General features: G+C 41.6%; 1 protein-coding gene across 4 annotated transcripts in view; it reads left to right on the top strand.

Moving 5' to 3' along the window:
* Positions 1-20744, top strand: part of TTC7A (tetratricopeptide repeat domain 7A) — a 172238-nt gene that overhangs the window by 48746 nt on the left and 102748 nt on the right. For 3 of the 4 annotated variants that reach the window (XM_040611419.1, XM_040611417.1, XM_040611420.1), the window contains exons 11-14: positions 3456-3560; positions 14322-14439; positions 17140-17172; positions 20576-20633. In XM_040611419.1, the coding sequence (XP_040467353.1) occupies positions 3456-3560; positions 14322-14439; positions 17140-17172; positions 20576-20633 (314 nt within the window). The remainder of the gene's footprint in view (positions 1-3455; positions 3561-14321; positions 14440-17139; positions 17173-20575; positions 20634-20744) is intronic. The other variant, XM_040611418.1, reaches the window with a different exon arrangement.

Genomic DNA, 20744 nt, shown 5'->3' with positions numbered 1-20744 from the left:
CAGAGAGAGGCCAAATGAGACCCAGAGGCAGATCTCTAGCTTTCTGAAATCCTTGGGAACTGGTTGCAGTGCAATCATTATAATCCAGCAATTAACAAGCTAAACAGAAAGAACTTAAACCCTGGCTTGCATTTTGATGTGAGCCCCTCTGATGCTTGGAATTATGAGTAGGAAGCATGCACTCACTTGGAGTTCAAGCTCTGCTCTTCTCAAAACATGCCTCACCAATAAATCTAATTATTATTGCCTTGCAGTGAATCTCACAAACAATGCGCTTGGCTGCCTGGTCCACCCACGCTAAGTGAAAGAACATGTACATTTTAATTATCAGATTATTCCAATGTTACACAAACACTGTTTCATATTAAATATTTTTACAAACCAGTGACATCTGTATTCAATACTGAGTAGATGATATTTGTTCCCTGCCTATTAAGGTCTGTAATTAATGTATTTTAAACACCTTGATATTATATATCAAGCCAGTCTCCCCTAAGTAAGGTCGCTGTGGGAGTGGGATTTTCTTTCTCCTGTTACTCCATGGCTAACGTTTTCATCATCTATATGTAATTTCTGCTGAGCAAAGTTTTCAAGGTGAAATTATATAGATCTCTTGAATTTCTAAAATGCAGCTGAAGAGAAAGGCTTCATGTCACCCTGTTTGTAAAACCACTTCTGCTCCATACATTTAATTTTATAAACTTCTTTAAAGTGACATAACTTTGTAAATGCTTTAGAAGCAGTGTGGAAACTGTGGCTTTCACTCTCTAAATCTGTGTTCAGAAGCTCCTGAGTGCATGTGATAAAGTAACTCCACATGAGGTGTTGGAGCGTAGGCACAGGGTGGGACTTTCTGCTTTGCAGTGTTCAGTAGTCACTGTTTTGCAGTTGCCTCCTGCACAGACTCAGGACAGACAAGAGAACCACTCTGCCGTTTGAGGTTGTAGGGGGCTGCAGGGGTCCCAAGGACCAGTCTTACTCAATGGACAGGCTGCAGACAAAGAGGGAGCGGAGTACAAGAGGAACTGGCACAGAGCTGGGTTGTATCACTTCTCATCTGGTGTAGACTCTGGAAGGTCTTGGAGCTGTGGCCCAGGTTAGGACATGCCTCTTACTGCTCCAGTTTGTGCTCGTGCTGGCCCCCAGGGCAGCTGTCGCCAGCTCCCAGGCATCTCCTGCTTTCCCTGCAGTCACACTGCTGATGGGGAGCTGAGAAACCACCACCAGGTTTGGCTTGTATCTTTCTGAAGGCACTGGCACTGGACAGCGTACGCTCTTCTACAACATACCTGGCCTTTTCAATTCACTTTTGCATGGTGAGTTGATGAGGGTTGGGGGCTTAAGCTGCAGATACACCAGCTGGCAAGGTGCATGTTGTCCTGCTCTGCTCCTTGGGTTTCTTTTGTCTGGAAGCACCTATGGGGCTAGAATATAGGCAGGAGGGCAGGGAGATGATGTGCCAGGCTGGGCCCCTTATAGGGTTATACTTGTGTTTCCAACATGTCCAGCAGTGCTACTGGGAATACTGGCTGCCTGCAGCGCAGGTAGCATTCTGTCAGAGAGCGGAATAAGATGCCACTAAAACCTGAGACGCTACTTGTTCTGAACAAATAGGTGTCAGGGAGGTTCATTCTGAGAGATGCTAGTCGCCTCATGACAGCAGAGTAGCGTGATATGTTTCTTTCTGTACTTCAGGGTTGAATTACCCAAGTCTTCATTTCGGAAAGGGGTGAGGTAATGGTTTAAGCTCTAGGACAAAGTGTATTGATTCCCATTTTTGCTCTGAGACAAGCTTTCTTCTAACTTTAGGCAAACTGTGCATTTGGAATTGTAAAAGAGCAATTATTTCCTTACTTTTATTGATGATACCTGATGCTCTAGGTAGGTGGGAGCAGCCTGGAGAACACAGGGCACGCTGTTGCAGTTCTTCAGGCCACGCAGCAGGTACATCAGCTCTTCAAGGAAGTGGGTTTTCTCTGCTGCTGTGGAGCTCGCATCTTTGGTTATGAAACCCATCTTTGCCTTAGCATAGGTAGGGCTGCTGTACATCTGGGTTTTCCCTTTTCTCAGGCTTCCTTCCAAGAAAACTCCTATCCAGGCTTTTGAATTGCACAGCAAATAGTGGACCTTTGGTCCTGTGTAGAAAGGAGGCAGGAGGCGCAGCTGGCTTTGGTGTGGTGTGAGGAAGGGAAGTGTTGATGGCCAGTGGGAACACAAAGCTGCAGTGCAGGTCTGCAGGGAATTGGAGAAGACCCCAGACCCAGCTGCCTGTGCTGGTCATTCTTCTAGGGAGAGCCCCTGGGGGTCAGGTCAGGGGGAGATGCCCAGGACATGACAAGAATAGTGGTTAGTTTGACTCTGGAAGCTTTTGTTGCTGCTCCTCTTTAATACGGAAAGGCCATGACTATTTTAACATGCTTCTGAGAGGGAATACTGACTGAGGGGCACCTGTGTGTGTCTTGGGACCGTATGGAAGAGTTTAGGAGGAATGGGACATGCAAGGAGAGATCTTGAGAGAAGAAAACTTCTCCATGAGTTCAAGGATGAGAGAGTTTGGAGGCATCAGGGGTCAGTAGTGAGGATGGTTGGAAATGTGAAAGAAACTGTGGTCCAGGTGGGGTGGGATGGGGAACTGTGGCAGAGCAACTTGTGTCATCTCCTCATTGGCTGACCAGACCTTAGCAGTTTCTTGGACCAGAGCTTTCCTCATTCCCCTTCAAACCTTCTGAAATGTGGCAGCCATGAACATGTGCTGTAAAAAACAGTGTTGGTAGAGCACATTGAATCAAAAGGGCTATATAACTGTTAATCTTAATAAACGTCATTCATTAATGGTAACCTGACAGCAGAAGTTTTATGGGCTTTCTTTCTAACACATGCTACTCAGACCACCCACTGAACAGTGTATTGCTCTGCAGTTGCTTGCTCCACCCTTTGTATGGTGGGATCCCAGTTGTATTCGTGTGTGTTCTGGAACTGGAGAAGACACAAAACAATCTCCAGAGCAGATTAGTTGCACAAACCTCTCTCTCAGTAGATTTGACCTACAATGTTAACACACTGGAGGATAAGCTCTTTATGATCTTTTTTTGGTTTACTGAAAGATGGTTGTGTGTGAGGAAAACTATAGCAGAATCCTTGTGAATTGGGGGGGCAGAGTTTAAATAATCGAGATATTAACAGCTGAGGAAAACTGTTCCTTGTAAAGTGCGCAGCCAGGGCTGGTTCTTTGGCATGTTACCTCTGAGTGTGGGAAGAGTGTGTGTTCACATGCACATGTGTGCACACGTGTGTCTGTGGAGGTGGAAATGAAGTTGCTAACTTGTTGCTGATACATGATTATTTATTTCCTAGCACTTCTTTGTATATTTCACTGAAATACCTTGCTTAGACTCTGTAACCGCATTGTCTAACCAGCCTTTCTTATTTCCTCCTCTCTCCCCCTCCTCCTCCAGTCAGCATATGCTGTGTCAGTGCTCAAAGAGTGTGCTAAACTGCGACCTACAGATCCCACCGTTCCTCTTCTGGCTGCTAAGGTCTGCATTGGGTCACTGCACTGGGTAAGCAAGCTGATGCAATTCTCATTATGTAATGGGTCAGGTGCTGCAGTGACAGTGCCACGGTGTAGTTGCAGTGAGGAGAAAGGGAATCCCTGTCATAAAAATTACACACATGCATGCCTTCTCAAAAAAAGATGAAAATCCCAGGAAGAAATTTTGCAGTGAGTCACTGAAATGTGTTTTGCTGGCACATTAAACAAAGGAGGAGGGGGGGAATGCCATAACGGCTGTTCTGGGGACTGTGCTTCAGCTGAGTGCTGAGTTGAATTGGCCACTCTTGTAGCCCCTGGAAGACAAAAGTTAATAATTAAATGGACTGGTAGTTCAGGTCTGCTGGACAACTTAGTCATTTGTTCTTGAAGTTGCTGTGTCAGTGTTTTCTGTTCTGGTCGTGTTAATGTATGTCCCAGAAGCAGAGTGGGAGTGTAAGTCTGTGCCTGTGAAATTCTGATCATCCCAAGAAGCAGAAACATCTGTCAGTCTTTTGCTGCTTGGTTTAATTAGTCGAATGGCAGCCTGCTGTTTTCACCTGCCCTCACCACAAGGTGTCCCTGCAGTCAGCGAAGGTTTCGAATTGCTAATACAAGTGAAACAAAGATGCAAGAAAGCATGAAAGAAAATACCAGAAGTATCTGCCCAGATTTTGGTTAAAAGTTGTAGGGGCTAGATTTGCTGTTGTTGTGTCCCTCTGCCTGCCACCTCCCCATCCTGTACATCCCTGTCTGATGAAAGTTGGTATTCAGCTGAACTTGACTGAGTTGTGTCAGTTTACACCACCGTCAGCTAGGAAATCTGGTTATGTATGTTTTTGAATGAACTATACTGTTTAAAGTATGATAAACTTACATGTGAGTCAGCAAAAACTGGGAAGGATCTTTTTCTAGGAAATAATCTTTCAGGTCTGATGGCCTTGAGGGGAATCCTTGCTGAGCTGCCCAGCCTACCTCTGTTATCTATATAGAGCAATTTAAATCTCTTGCACCCTTAGTTCAATATCTAAATTTTAGGGGCTGAAAGTCATTCAGTGATATAACATTCACAGTGAATGTTTTTGTTTGTTTTGTTTTGTTTTTTTAATAAAGCAAATAAACCTTATTTCTCTGATTCTTAGAGATGTTAACACACTTTGAAAGCCAGGCATTACAACTGTGTTGAGCACTCTTATTAGTACCCCGATGAAGTTTTCCAAGCAAGATCAACTTGTCATTAGTCTAAAACATCAGCAAGTACACTGGTAAATTTTACTCTGTAGGCTCTGAAGCTAGAGGAACTTTGTGAGCTAAATTCCTGCATTCACTTGGAGCTGTAGTGGGGGACTGCAAGACCCTAACAGATTCCCCTGGCAATTCTGCTGTCTCAAGGATTGCTGGGAGGCAACCCCACCCCTCAAAAAAAATAAGCCCAACCAAAACTCAGGAGAACAGTTGTATTACATGTGAGGAAATCCTTTCTCTGAAATCAGGCTAATTTTTGCCTAGTAGCCTGAATTTTAGTATAGGAGGCAAATTTGGGATGTCCGTATTACAAATAATCTTTCACTCCTCTGTCTTCTTGCTCTCTGAACACTAATCCAACAAGGGGAAGAAGGTGGTAGAGCCATGAAGTCAATGAAAGACAATATTCTTTTGGACCTGATACTTACAAACAAGGAAGAACTGGCTGGGAATGTGAGGTTTGGGGGCAGCCTTGACTGCACTGACTATGGGGTGCCGAAGTTCAGGATCCTGAGAGAAGGCAACAAGGCAAATAGTGGAATGGTCCATTCAGGTGTGCTTTGACCGACTGACCACTTCTAAACACAAATAATGACTTCAAGAAGGCTGTGGTCTCTTGGTACTTGCTAAACACATGGCCTCTGCTGTAACTAGCCTTTGAACAAAATTGAAATACAGTGCATGCATCTTGTGAGACTCCATGATAAAATCAAGATCCCTGGGATGTTCTTATGTTTAACAGGAGCAATTAAGTTTTAATGGAGGCACTCTACCAAACTCTGGGTCACTGATGTGTGTTGAGGTGAAAGGACAAGGTTTCTGTACCATAAGAAAAGAAATGGCATAGAATCCCATTTCTTTCATGTATTACCCTGGTGTTTATGCAGCTTTCACTACTGAGGACTAAATTTCAAATGGTGCTATTAAAGTCTCCCAGCTGTGAAATTATGAGCCCACACTGAAGATGCTGCAATGGGCAGAGTCAGGATTTGCCCTTCTCATTGGTGCTTCTCCCCAAAACCCCTTTGGATCCACTAGCACAGCTAGTGTATTAAAAATACCTTATTACAGAGACACTTAGGAAAGATAAAGAGACCGTAGTTCAGTCCCAACTCTGTCTTCAGACAGTCCAGTATCTCCAGACTTTCTCATATGTGGCAGCAATGGTCTAACCCTAAAAAATAGCAGCAAGAAGGGGAAAACGAGCTGGTTTTGATTACTGCAAAGTAGGAGGTTTTTTTCCTCTTATCTACTGCCTTTTAATTGTGTGAAACACTGTTCAGTGTTATTCAGTCAAACCCTGGCTCAGAACTGGGGTGCAGTATGAAATCCAAATGTGATTTCACAAGAAGGTAGTTTTACTGCAGTTATCTACAGTGCAACCTTATGAACTAAAACCAAATTTAAAATATTTGTCTCCCTTCTTCCTTTCACTCAGTGCCCTGTGCTCTACCCCGATACCAAACTTGATGATGGTATAGAAGAATTTTAATTAAGGGGAGTCAGATGGAAATTAGAGAATCTTTTAAAAGAACTGAAATGATAGGTTCCCATATCTCATAGTCAAAAGGGATGCTTCTGATATTACTGGCAAACTCCTGTGCCTAATAAAGACCTTCCTGCTTAACAGAGCTGTTTTTCTAAATGTCATCCTTACAGTAATTATTTGCATTTAAATTACATGGCAATCAAATCAGAACTGAATCATTTAAACTGGAAGTGAACAAGCTGATCAATGTCAGTATAAATAGAAAGGATAGACGTGGCATGGGAACAGTCTAATGGACAAATATTAACAGTTACAAATACTCAAATACATCTTGCTTTTCAGAACATATAAAATATGATTAATTTCTCAATTAGGAAATACATCTATGTACTGGATTGCTGGGTAGGCAGGAAAAGGGTAAAATCAGATCACCATTTATCCAAATGAAACAGCTAATTTATATGTCCTGCATCTGTCTACTGTGTGCTTTTGGTGCAATATTGTACTCTGTTTACGGTCCATGGACAAGCAGTACTTTATTTAGTCTTATTTCAGTTACTAGCAATAAAAAAACCCCTAAAAACATTCATGTAGCTGAATAATTACAGAATGTTATGAGGAACACAGAACAGTTTCTTTCCTGATTAATCTAGTAGTCACTTAACTTGTTTTGCTGGCTTTGTACGTGGTGTCTCAGCACACTTCAAGAACCAGGGAAAACAAAAAAAAATAATTGAAAGGTACCACATGGATTTACAGCACTGACAATGCTCAGATCACATCTATGAAATTATCTCTCAGAGCAGAACAAATCAAAGTAAAAACGTGTACATTCATACTGTGCCATGCAAATCAATATATAACAGAGCCTGATGTGGAAAAGAACTAAATGCCCCCAGCTTTTGTTGTGACAGTATGACCAGATTATTAGCTGATGTAAGTTGGCACTACTCCACTGGCATATTACTGGCACCGTGCTGGGTTATATCAGCAGATCAGCTGCCCCATCAACCAGTAGCTTTCAGGATTGGGCCTGCCATAAACAATCAAGTGATATAAGCAATGTTTTGGTTACCTTTTTCAGAATTACAGAGTTTTCACAAATTAAAAAAAAATGCAGAGTGAACAGTAAATTGATACTTCATTAATTGTAAAGCTTATGCCAGTTGTCCTGGAGTAACAGAAAAGCTCCAAAACTAGTGCACCTATATAGACCACACTTCTCTGGTCAGGATGTGGTGGGACCTGTACTTAAAGCTCACAAGATGCAAAAGTTTTCAGCAAAGTTGGAACTTTTGTACTGTATTTAGCCAGTTACACAGGTGTTTTAAATGTCTTTGTAGTAGGCTCAGAATTATTTTTGAGGCATCATGCTACCTAGCCTTCCAGTTTGCTGGAGTTTCAACGCAACAGTTTGCTGAACTCAAATGTGGATGATTCCAGCCAGGAACACAAATCCCATTTTTGATTAGTCAGCTGTTTTTTAGCTTTACAGAATGCACTATGAAGTTTTTGACTATTGAAGTTCAAAGTATTATATTTTTGTAGGAAAGTTGATGTAGCTTACAGTGGATTATGTCCATACTGAGGTTGTCCTGCCTTGGTCCACTGTCAATTCAGAGTTCCACTTACTAAAAGGCTTACTGCAATTTCCTCTTTCACTCAGCCTTCCCTGGCATGTCCTCAGCTGAATGCTCACTTGCCTATTTTGGCAGTGACTTTGAGCTGCAGCATGAGTTGTTGTTTTTAACATTTTAATAGTACAATACTGTAAATTTCACTACTAATCTATGTTCTCCAGAACCCTGTTATGGCAGGTGGTGTGAAAATACTAAAACCAGAACTTTTGCCTACAGGCAAGTGTTAAATAGTGAATTTCTCAAATTTTTAGGAGCCTTATTTAAAGGCATGTAGGACTCTTACGATGCCTTTATTACGTTTTTTACTCCATTTATTTCAATGGAAGCAAGTTGAAAATTTTGTAAATACACGTAGAGACAAATGGACTATAGTCATAAGAGAGGCTTGAATCTTCTAGGACTCTGGTCTGACAGAGGGTAGGAAGACATGAGGCAGGTTCTTACTGTTTTCATTGCCCCCAGTTGATACAACAGAAGTAGAGTGGGGGGGTGTTAAACTTGTGTAGCACCAAATGATGCCAGTATTATCAGCCAGTATGAGCTTTTGGAGGGACTTCAAACTGTAGCAAAAGCTGCAGTGCAAGATGGTGCTGTGCCTCTCAGACATTTCCCTTATTTCTTATAACTCGCCCATTCTAGTGTGCACAGTGAAGCGCTATGCTCCAGTATTTTGCTGGGAAGACAGAGATCACACCATCAGTCAGGGAAAGGGAGAAGAGAGTGGGGTCGGGCCAGGCCAGACCATGCGTGGAGTCATAAAAAGTGAGTAAGACATACCATGAGGTCAGTACCTCAGGGCGGGGGGAGATTGGCAGGATGTAGATTTAGAGCTGCATACTTCTGAGGTAACAGCTTCTCATTCATTACTTTCACAGACCACTTAATCCGAGAGTGCTTCTCTCTCCTTCTGTCCGTTGTTGACCCTGTCACTATAGATAATAAATGCTGAGCATGTGCTTGTACCCAGTCACCTAGGAGCCCTGGAGTTGCATGGAAATGCTTAGGTCTTACTGCAGTATGAATAATATTGAAAGATCAAATCCAGTCACGTTATTGGAGTTTTTCTGCCTACTGAGTGGATGTTCTAGAGGACCGACATCGCTAGGGCAAGAAGCTACTGAGAAAGCAGTGAATGGTAAGGAGCTATGAGAGTTTTCTACCATCTTTTAAAAGGCATTCTTGCTAACACCACAGCTACTGATACTGGCGCAATCCCAAGGCTTTTAGACATCAAAAATGACCAAGTATTTTGCCTTCTATGCATCTCCTTTGTGAACAAACCACTCTTGCTACAGTGGAGGAAAGGCCTAAGTATTCCTAAGTGCTTGAGGCTGAGCTTACATGCAGAGTAAGTTGGTGGGCTTAGCACTGACACATGGATAAAATGCTGACTAGACCAACAATAGAAAGCATAAGATTATTTTTTTTCCCTGACATATGTAACATGATTTGTATACTGTAAACAGCTGCAGGACAAAACCTTTCCATTATACTATGCCTTATTACCCACTTTCTTCCCCTGCGTTTTTCTTCTTATTCTCTTTTTTCCAATATTTAATTTTTTCTCCTTTTTTAATTAGTCACTGTACCTACAACCCAGTACAATGGAAATTATAAGAGGTCATCAATTCGACTAGTTAATATCTTGAGTAATTTTGCATAAATACGCTTTCTGCAGGATTTGGGTCTCGTTATGTGCTTGGGTATCACTCGGTCTCACTGGTGTCCAAACTCCCCTGCTTCACTAACCTTGTCTGCTGTCCTAGGTCCAGTGTCACTTGATGTTTCCTGCCTCCTCCCTTGAGCGCTCCTCTTGGCACCGTGAGGTGCCATGTCCATACTGCTGTACATCATCAATTTGCTTGTCCTCAATTGTTCTAAATCCATGCTGGTGAGAACTGCAGCTCCCACTTAGTCCTGCAGGGTGTTGATTGAGTGGGGTAGGGTTTGAGCTTTTCTAAAAACAAGCTGGCTGGCAGTTGGAAACCAGCTGGGTGGCGACAGGCCAGGGGACAGCACCTGCTGTTCCCCACTCCCTTGTCAATATTGCCCCCGGGCTTGGCTCAAGCACACACCAAAACCTGCGGTCAAATAACGAGGGTGTATGAAACAGCCACTCTGTTTCAGGGGAAACGTCCATCAGGGTTGCACAGCTAACAACTGTTCCTTTTCCATCAAAGATGATGGAGAGGATGGAAGGAGGGAAGAAACCCAGACAACCCCACAGCATTACAATCTTATCAGGGTCAGGGCACAGTTTGGTAGCCTGTGTCTCTCCAGGTGCCAGGTACATGCTTGTTTCTGGTGTGGTGGAGGGGTTCCTTTAGCTAGTGCTTCCAGGTGCCTCCTGACAGTTTATACAGCTTGAGTTCAAAATACGAAAAGTTCCTTTTAAGTTATCTTTTCCCCACACCTGCTATCTGAGCTTTCATCCATGTAGGTCTTGGAGGCAGGGAACCTCTCCCTGCAACCTGTGGTGCTGCCCTTCTGTCCACCAGCTATGCAGTGCAAAGTATGCAGAAGAACCTAAGAATGTAAGGGCCAAATTGAGTAGTATCTGTGTGTCTTGGGGACTTTGTTTTTTGCTTGCTTCTGAGAGAATAACAAGTAGTGATTCTAAGGAAATTGATTTCAAGCTGTTACCAGCACTCTTGATGCCCAAAGAGTATCTTTTCCATGGTGTTGGGAGCTGCCTTTGGCACTGCTAGTGACCTGGTGCATTTCCTAATCACAGAGTGGTGCTGTCCCACGCCTGCTGTGGGGGAGGACGTGGCATCCTGTGGCTTAGAGCTTGCTAGCAAGGGTCTATTAAGTTGCAATAAGAAGTTTTGATCTGTGTTCCTTGCCCTTCCAATGCAACATTGTCACCTTAAGATTTGAGTCCCCCTCTGATGAGAATGAACCGTTTAGGTTCCCTTCATACGGAGGCTGGCTTCTGTCTGTGCAGTAGGAGTAGAAATGGACATCTTGACTCTTCTGATAAACTTTCTGCCACATAGCTCATTTGTGTGTACTTTGAGCTCACAACTTCTGGAAGTCCTGCAGGATGAGATTTGACCTCCCTGACACCACATGGAGAGAGAAGAAAGGGGGAGCAGCTCCTGCTGCTTCAGGTCAAGTGGCAGCATGCAGGAGCTCCAGCTGGGAATTGTTGTATCTGGTGGGACTCTAGAAGGGTTGATGCCTCATTTGGAGGCCTTCCTCTCTCCCTTTCCCATCATTACAGCACAGAGTGACATCTCATATGCTTAAGGACCCCTGCAAGGTACAGCTTTACTGGCAGATGACAGCTCAGGCTTACTAATGGTCCCTTGCTCAGGTGTATGGAGGGGGAGTTTTCATCCAGACTGCAATCTGGTAGTCCTTGCAATTTAGTTGGCAGGCCCAAGTATGCCCCAAGGGGACGTATTCCTTTTTCAGTTAGTAGTTTCCAGAATCATAGTTGACTAAGCAAGAGGCATCCATTGGGGAGTGGGAATGTCACAGTGGGTGGCATGAGTGAAAGATTTGGCTCTTCACACTTGTCCAGAGTGACTGAAGAGTAGGAGAATGGGAGGGGGCAGATGGCAGCCACAGCAAGGCGGGCAGGGGAAGTAGCTGAGTGCTGTAAGAAGGAAAAGTAAATGCTGTCATAAACAGAACCAGCTGTGCTGGAGTTTGCAAGGCCCCTTATTTTCAAAGCAGCCTTCGGCTGACCCAAGTTTGCATTCATGAGAATTTGTGGCTGGTCAAAATGTCATTAATGTTTAGTATGAATAAATGTTTACAAGAATGTTTGTGCTAGAAGTGCTTTTTCAGCCATTCTGAAAAGTTGTGGGTTTAACTATTCATGCAGTAGATTAATCTCACATTCACAGGTGGCCCTGGATAACTGTCAGGCAAGAAAGCTGAATGGTGTGCTGCTGATTTATGCAGTGTAGGCCATCAGTCAGAGACTGGAAACACCATCAGGTGACCATTCAGAGAAACAATGGAGCAAAATCTCTCCCAGTTTTAAATGTCTCCATTTCAACTCGAAACCTTTCATTTAATCTCTTTTTTTTTTCATACACTCTACCCACCCCTATTCTTGTTCACTCATCGTTAGAATTCCTTGTATAGCTCTTTTCTTCATCTAATGAAGACTTCTTGGATGAAAGCGTGTGTGAGGTGCAGAGGAGAACAATGAAAGGAGTGGGAATACAGCTGTTTATGGTGGCAAAAGAGGTGCATAATTAATTTTTTGGCTGCAGAGATTTCATGTCTTACATAAAAGTTCCTGAGAGCTGCAGTATTCAGTTAATGTTTCAAGGGAAGGGTTTTTTTTTTTTCTTTTTTGGTTTTTTTTTTTTTTCTGTGTAGCAAGTCATGGGGCATTTTCTTTTTCCATTGTCCTAGGCTCTGGCTCAGAACATGCTTTAGTATGTGTTGGGGAAGTCAGCAGGGCTACTGACAGGATTAAGAAATCTCCTGAACAAATCTCAGTCTTCCTGGTGTGATCAGAGTTTAAAGGGTCTCATCTGAGCAGCGTTGAAGTCAGTAGGACCATTCCCAGTGTTTTCAGTAGACTTTGGATAATGACATGTAAGGCAGTCCTTGCAATGTAGTTGGTAGCCCCAAGTATGTCCCAAGGGAGTGAGTACTCCCGTTTCAGTCCGTAGTTTCCAGATTTGTAGTTGACTAGGCAACCAGCAAGACTAATGCTTTTGTAGTGCTTTCAGGGAAGAGTTTGATGAGAAAATACATGTTGGTCATTGGGCGGACTGACCGGAGGTTTCAGAAATTTAGGAACTCTTGGTCTACGTCTAGTTTGAATTGTATGGCCTCAGGGAGCTGTGCAGGTGAGGAAGAGACCCAAGCAGTGGAGATTGCTTCTTCACTTGCACTTTTCAGCTTTTCTTCACACTTACGTTAACAGTAATTTTTTTATGTTTGATACCATCTAATAAATACCAACTCCTTTATTTATGAAGCCGTTAGTTAATGTTGTCACCTGAATGTCTTCAAGTGGTGTAACTAGGAGGCCCGTTGACTGGATAGTGTATCAAGTCAAGTAGATTCTGTTCATAGGCAGCATATTAACAAATCGTTGCAGAAGGGGAGTTTCTGATCTGCTGGTATGTTTTGATTTCAGTTCATTATGGGTGACTCCTTTGAGATGTTAAGGAACATGAGGTGCTGACATCTGACAAAGCTGAATATTAAGTGAGCACGTTTCAGTTACGTCTGCAGTACTTGTGCCTAAAACAGATGGATTTCAAACAATAATGTATTTTCTCAGAATTAAACAACCCCATCCCAGAAAGTCAGTTATCATGTGATAAAAGTTTCTAAAAGGATGATTTTCCAGTGTCTGGTTATTGATTAGGGATGGCTCTGATTGTGGTTAACAAGATCTGCAGACTGTCTTTTACAGAAATGAGGTCTTCCTGTAGGCTGTGTCTTTCAAGTATTACTTACAGCTTTTGCCTGCACCTTTCCAGATATGTACAGTCTACAGTTCTTAGTCTTTTCTATTTAAAATGGGTGAGTGATGATATGAGAGTTTAAAGTTAGAAATGAGAAGCACTCTATTCTGTAATAAATTTTTTTGTTTATCATTAACTCAAACTGTAAAGATACTAAAGCTTCATTAGACTTAGATCTGCGTGGCTGGCTAAAAAGGAGCGTTGGGGGGAGCAGTCTGTACTGTAGTAAAAGAGACCAGCTTATGTATTTCACCAGTTTGGAGACTGATCCTGAGAGGTCATGACTGCTTTCTCTTCCCATTATTATCTGTAATATAAAATGCATTTTCAAGGGAACTGTGTCTTTGCAAATAATGCAAAATGGGGCTAGTGCAGCATGAGCTGCTAAGGTAGTGTGGTGTTTCAGATCAAAATTTGTGTCCTGGATTTGTTGCCCTTCTTGTGGCAGCAGAATTGCAAGCAGCAGCTGAAAGCTTGCAGTGAAGTTTTGCTTTCTTGTTTTACTTTTCTAACACTTTAAAAGGAAGTAAAATTTGCTAAAGTTTCAAAACATCATACAACGAAACTAGATGGTCTTCCTTTGAAGGAAGAAACTTGATAGACCTTTCAATGCACTGCTAGGATAGTGTATTAGGCAGTTGGTCCAACATTTGTGTTTAAGGTCGCATGATTGCAGCATGCCTGAAGGGAAATAAAAAATAAGATAGTGTCCTTCATTAACCTTAAACATCTGGAAGTAGTTTGGGGTGGATGCTTAAATCGAAACCAAAACTTTTCTCAAAACTGTGCATGTGTACCAAGGTCTGCTAATCTGACCTTCTACGTCCTCCTTTCTATGAGTGTTTACTGTGACCACTGAAGGCCTTTGTATGAATGGCTCTCGGATCACTTACAGGTAAGTTTAATGGGGTAATCTAATTGTAGCAGGTACAGAGGAAGTGCCTATAAGTCTCATTCTATCTATTTTGCAGCTGGAAGAAGGAGAATACTTTGCTAAAATGGTGATAGACCTGGGTGAGGATGCTGGAGAGTCCCTAGCAAAGGGTTACCTGGCACTGGGCCTGACATACAGTCTTCAAGCTACTGATGGTGAGTTATCCTGTTTGTCAGGAACGTTGTATAGAGAGCATCTGTTCAAAGTCTTTAGTGCAAGCAATGGAAATTTATTAGAAACCCTGCTTTTATTGCTGACTGGACATGAAAAACAATCAGATTGCAAGACAGATAGGGACTGTTCACTTGCTCGGAGAGCTGTCCTCTGTGGTAATAAAAGTGAAGAACTTAAGTAAAGGAAGGAATGCAAATCATTACTTAGGAGGTGATAATCTGACTGCAGCCGACAATGCTTAGTGTGCTTTACTTGAGTATTTTTAATACATTTCTTTCACTTATTTACACAACAAGAAGTCAAGCTTTCCATCTATTTTCTATTTCATTCATATGACAAAATACATATCTATTTTGTCACCCACTGGTAAATCACATAAAGAAATACAGTCCAAGAACTGGAGTCAGAAGTGCTTGACTTCAGTTCCTGGCATGATACTGATTCCTCGCAGAGATTCAACCTCTCTGCGATGTTGTTTCTTTCTCTGCTTAGAAGTAAACTAGATAAAAAGATCTGCCTCGCAGGTATGTGTGGATATTGACTAGACACAGATCACTGAGTGTAAGAATCTATTTTATTGCTGCTTGCTTGGGTTTTAAATGACTGGACAATGGGCTCTTGCTGGTTTGGTGCTTGGTGGCCAGAAGGGCTTGAAGTCCCAGTGTTTGGGAGAGTTCTAGCTCTGACCTTCATCAAGCTCACAGGTGGGAACAGTCTTTGTTTCTTCTATGACTTCTAACATAGGCAGAAGGCCTCCTAACATAGTTTCTTTGAATGATGGCTGAGCTAGTACATTTCCTAACCCATCTAGGAGTTCTGCCCCCATGCAAGCAATGTCTTTTCTGTCAGATGGGTCCCGTAGAAGCAAACCGACTTCTTCCAGCAAATGAGCCTGAAACAAAGCTAAAATGACTGTATGGTATCATGGAAGTATGTAGGCCTTGGAAGTTACAGCAGAATTTTGCAAGGCATCTATATGAGGAAGTGGCTTGTGCTCTTCAGTAGTGCAAGTCAGTGTATTTTTTCAGTCACCCTTATCTGATCAGCTGTTCTGAGAACTGGTTTCTAACACGAAGGCTAACAGGCACTGTAGCTCTCTTCAGTTCCCCATTTCTATGCCTCAGAACACTTCCTCCTGGAGAGTTCTTGTCAAGAAACATATGTCCTTCCTAGACTGAACTTTCTCATATATATATATAAATTTTTTTTTAAGTTCATTAAACATTGGTTTCTGCTTAACAGCCTACCTTTTAGGGCATTTTGCCTAGATTTTGTTTAAACTGTCCCTAAAGCTACACAAGATCTCAGAGACTATTTTTGGAGATAGGTGGTTTTCTCTATTAGCCCGTTATGATCAATTTGTTAATCCTCAGTATGGAAAGAAGGTAGTTTCTAAAGAACGGAGCTGTAGAGGAATGTGCTGTACTCTAGCTCTAAAAATCTTTGGTGCAGCAAAACGTGAGTTGGAAGCTTCTTCAGGAATGGAAGTCTTCTCTGAGTTTTCAAAAGACTGGTTCAGATGTAATATATCCTTTTTAATGTAAAGGAGACGGTCTTCACAACAAATTTATTTGATTTTTTTTCCAGATTAGCATCTGATTTATGTTGTGAAACAGTGAAAGATCTGCCTTCTCCTTGTATCTCTAGCCTTTAAGTCAGCAGGGCCAGTCACTCAGTTATTTGAGGGAAATCTGAAGAGTATATTTCAATCTTTCAGGTTATATTTTATTAAAACCATTTAGTCTTTTCTTTCAAAAGCATACTTATGATAATCATAAATATGAAACAGCATTTTACTAGAAAACATCAAATTTTCACTAACGAGACCTTTTTTCATTAGTATCATTAAAAGATAGCATATCACAATGAGGAAGCAAGAGTAGAACTTGCTGAAAGGATGATAGCAACTCTTCTATGTAATCCTGCCTCATACTGTCAATCTTGTTTATCATTGTGTTTGTACCAGTTCATAGCAACATATGCAGGCACACAGTCAAATGTCTGTATGAATATATGATTTCCATAACTTTCTGCTTGAGCTGACTTTCAGTGAGTCAGCATATTCAGTGGTAGCAAAGTGTTTCAGAAGTGTTTGTCCAGTTGCCTTATGAAGCTCACAGTATTATATCAAAATGACTTCCATTCAAGGTCAGGCTTTCTTATTTAATATATCCTTTTAGCAAATATTTCTCCTCCTGTGTGACAGAGGTACGGAGGAGTTATATTAAAGCCTTTGTGACCTGCAAAAAAGCACTTGCTAAAAAGTGGAGTCAGAAGAGAGAATCCTACTGAATGACAATTCAAAGAACTTGTGGGAACATTTGGTAATTATCAAAGTCCCTTTACAACTATTAGATTCACGCCTCGATGAAATAAGACTTCCTGGAACTTATGCTGGGTAGCAGTATGTGTAGCTTCCTTGTTCTTAATGTCTAATTATGTGTTTCTTGAAATAAATCTCATTGAAGTAGCTGAAAGATGTGTCCTCAGAGGAAGTCATTGCCACTTTTGCCTCACTCTTAGAAGCACAAATCTCTTGTTCGTACAGAATGTCCATCTGTTGCTATGCTAAATTTTTTGCAGATCTGTTCCCAATGGGTCAAAGTCAACAGCAAACCTTTGTCTTCCTCTTGTAGTTCCAGTTTTGACATAAGCTGTATTGTCAACTTTGCCTCCCTTAGGTCTGGTGAAGAATCCTTTGAACACAGGGAAAGGTGAGATGAATTTAACAAAGGCTAAAGAGGAAAGACTGGTTGAGAATGCATTATGAAATACAAGTGCTCTTCTAATCTTAACATCACCACCTCACATTTTGTGAAATCTTTGTAGATTTAACAGACCCTCACTCTTTCAGAGATGAGAGTGTGTGCTGTGTCTGTCTTCATTTAGAATTTTGGTGTAAGGCCATGGATCAGGGACTGAATTGGAAACTTTTTCTGTCAGTCCTTGTGGATTTTATAAATAATCTGTATTCTGACAGCACGGATTTAATGTTAAAAAAATAAAAATAAAAAAATAGACATTGCTTATTAGTGAACAAACCCATCATTATTGCTTCCGGAGAGAACAGTCAACACATACAATCTTTATAATTCTGGGTGCTAAAACTGTGCACCTTGCTGTATTAGGTGTTAAGACACCTAATGTTTTTTGAAACCCATTGATGTGTGCAAAAGGGTACGTGCATATTGGTGTTTTGGTGAAGTCCCTCTCTCCATCATCCCCACTTATGTTGTGATTCGCATAATGGAACACTTTTGTACTACACAAACTGAATTCTTTCCCATAAAACTAATGTGCTACATAAATAGGCCTGATGGTGCTGCAGCTGCTAGTGAGTGTTCAGTCTGTGGGACGACACTAAAACTAAACCCCGTCCCTGTCTTTGTAGTGTTGATGCTGATCCTCAGCATTGTGGTTCACTCCATGCATTCACACTTACTGTGCTGCACCTGGTTACTAACACAGAATGTGACCTCCTCTGTTTTCAAATGTGACTTGAGCTTTGTATTTAGGTACCAAAATGTTGCTGAAGATCCTGTTGACTTTTAGTAAGGCTTCAGCTCTTTTAAAAAAAATTATTTTAAAATAGTGCTTTAGAAAATAAATCTTGGGCTCCTAAGGTGGCATTTGCAGAAAGTACTGTGTCTTACAGGGATAGTTGCTGAAGCCTCTGGAAGTTAAACTCCCCTGTGCTCTCTGCCTTACCGTGGTCAAACCGCTTTGCAGGTTATTTTAATTTTTGATAAGTCATTACCCTTTGTCCTATCACTACAGGCCCTGGTAAAAAATCCTCTCTCCATCTTTCTTATAAGCCCCCTTTAAGTATTGAAAGGCTGCAATAGAGTCTCCCTGGAGCCTTCTCTTCTCCAGGCTGAACAAACCCTACCCTCTTTACCCATAGGAGAGGTGCTCCATCCCTCTAACCATTTTCACGGCCCTTCTCTGGACCTGCTCTAACAGGTCCATGTCTGTCTTGCACTGGGGCCCCCGAGCTGAACACAGTACTCCAGGCAGGGACTCACGAGAGCAGAGTAGAGGGGGGAAAGTCACCTCCATTGACCTCCTGGCCAAGCTGCTTCTTATGCATCCCTCCCAAAATCACTTTTCATTGCTTGTTTTCTCTTTTATCTCCTTTAGCTGTAAAGGCCCTGTAAATGGCAAAGTTAACTTGCAGCATCAGTCCTCGGTATTGCCAAACACAAATTTCAACGTGTTTATCCAAGTCGGACTCAAATCTAGAGATGGACAACTAGATTTCCAGTGTAGTTCTAGCTGAAGATGCAGTTGATATCGTGGGAGGTGGGACTCGCATGCTGTTTTCCAGTAGTGCAGAGGCAAAGCTAACTAGTTGTAATCATTTCCATAACATAGTTTGTGCTCTTCCTGTCTACAAGCTGAACATCAGTCAGAAGTCTTACCAGGTGGAACCTAAAAGTTCTCCTAGCATTTGATGTAAATTTTGGGGGGCAAACAGTAAAATTTCCTTCAGTGCTCCTCATTATGTGGCATCTCCGGAATTGCTCTAAGTTACATAAGGAATCTTGTAGTTTCCATGAGAAAAAATCCGACATATTTTTTCTGGATAAATGTTCATAGCTCCTTTCCAGTGTTTTCTCAAGAATTTTTATGTTTACATCCATCTTGATTCTTGTAAATTTTTTTAAATTCTCCTCTTCTGTTGTCTTTTTCCAGTATTTGGCAGTGGACCTGAACACTCAATTTAAGGCTATTGAAAGTAAATTATTTCCAGCTACTTCTAATAAATGCTGCATTTTGCATGAAAGTCCACGCCTTCAAATTTATTCTTTAAACTGCAAATTTTTTGTTCAGTTTTTACTACTTAGAGTAGATTTTGTGGCATAAGCAGTTTTTGATCTTTGTGGTGTGGGAAGTTATGAAGATTACTGTTCCTCCCAAATGAACCGGGTGTTTTGAAGAACTGTCAGAAGATGCAGGAATAAAAAAGGTCTGATCACTATAACTACTTCAGGAAAATAAATTACTTTCAAAGTTTCACTCACCAGCGTGTTGGCAGAGTCCAAAGAAACTAATTACCTTTGTTCGTCTTGTAGAACACAACGCATTCCTCTCAACAGCTTTTAAGAATACTTGAATTTTATCTGGTTTTGTTGCTTATGTATATACTACTTACTTTCTATTCTGGAGTTTACAGTGACTTGATGTTTGAAGTCAATATATTCATAGGTGGTTGTTTGCTGATGGATTAACTACTCCTCACTACTTTGTGCTGTTGACCAGTAGATCTCAAATTCAGGATAGACAGAACAAGAAACAACTGCTATGCAAAATCTCAAAACTAAGAACCAGAATAAGACAACCAATGTACGTCTGAAAATTGTCACTAGCTTTCCAGATATTTTGCACCTGAGAAAGCCTTGCTCTTCTAAGCTCTTCCTCTGTTCCCCTTGCTCATGATGATGATAAGATACTCTGGCATAACAAGTACTTGATTCTTCTCCTCCTCTTATGGTTTTGGTAGGAGTTAATTCACACATTGAGAAGTGAGTGTAGCGGTCAAGTAATGAGAGGCACCAAGGAGAGCATTAGTGGCTAATGCCACCCCTGAAGTAGACTAAAAGTCTGTCATGGTCTCAGGGGGGTGGTGTGTTGTCAAGGGTTTTGTCCTGGAGTTGTAAATCTGGCTCCTGGTGTTCCCTGCTCAACTTGCAACACCCTCCTACATGAGGACGGTGGTGGAGACGGTCTGTATCTGAGTCAGAATATACTGCTTGTTACTGCTTTTAGCATTTACCCCAATCTGGCAGAGGGCCTCTTATTGTCTTATTATCTAGTTAGCATATGGCCCCTTCTCCTCCCAGACCTCTTCAGTGGCATATGTACATAAAAAATGTTTTGGCATTTCAGACAAGGGAGTTGGAAGAGTCTTTATTTAAAATGAAATTGAGAATTCAGATTTAAATACTGTTTTTCTTCTGTTCAAGAACAAAATGGCATGTTTTCCAGCCTTGAACCACCAGATTTCCACATTTTTGTGCTCCCAGTTTGAAATACTCTGTGCATGTGTAACTATTTATTTATTTAATCTGAAACATTGAATTCAACTCTTAAATGGCATTGTATTTTGTCCTGCAGCTACTCTGAAGGGCACTCAGGATGAATTAAACAAGAAAGCACTTCAGACTTTGGAGAGGTGAGTAGGAATCTTGCAGATACTTGCATTGTGTATTTCTTTGGATGAATTCAGAATAATTGTTGGTTTTAATGGGTTTTTTTCTTCTTTGTAAAGCATCCTTGCCTGAAA

The sequence above is a fragment of the Falco naumanni genome, chromosome 12 (assembly GCF_017639655.2).
Source record: "Falco naumanni isolate bFalNau1 chromosome 12, bFalNau1.pat, whole genome shotgun sequence".
Lineage (NCBI taxonomy): Eukaryota > Metazoa > Chordata > Aves > Falconiformes > Falconidae > Falco > Falco naumanni.
The sequence above is the reverse complement of the archived record's forward strand: the minus strand, read 5'-3'. Positions and strand labels throughout refer to the sequence as shown.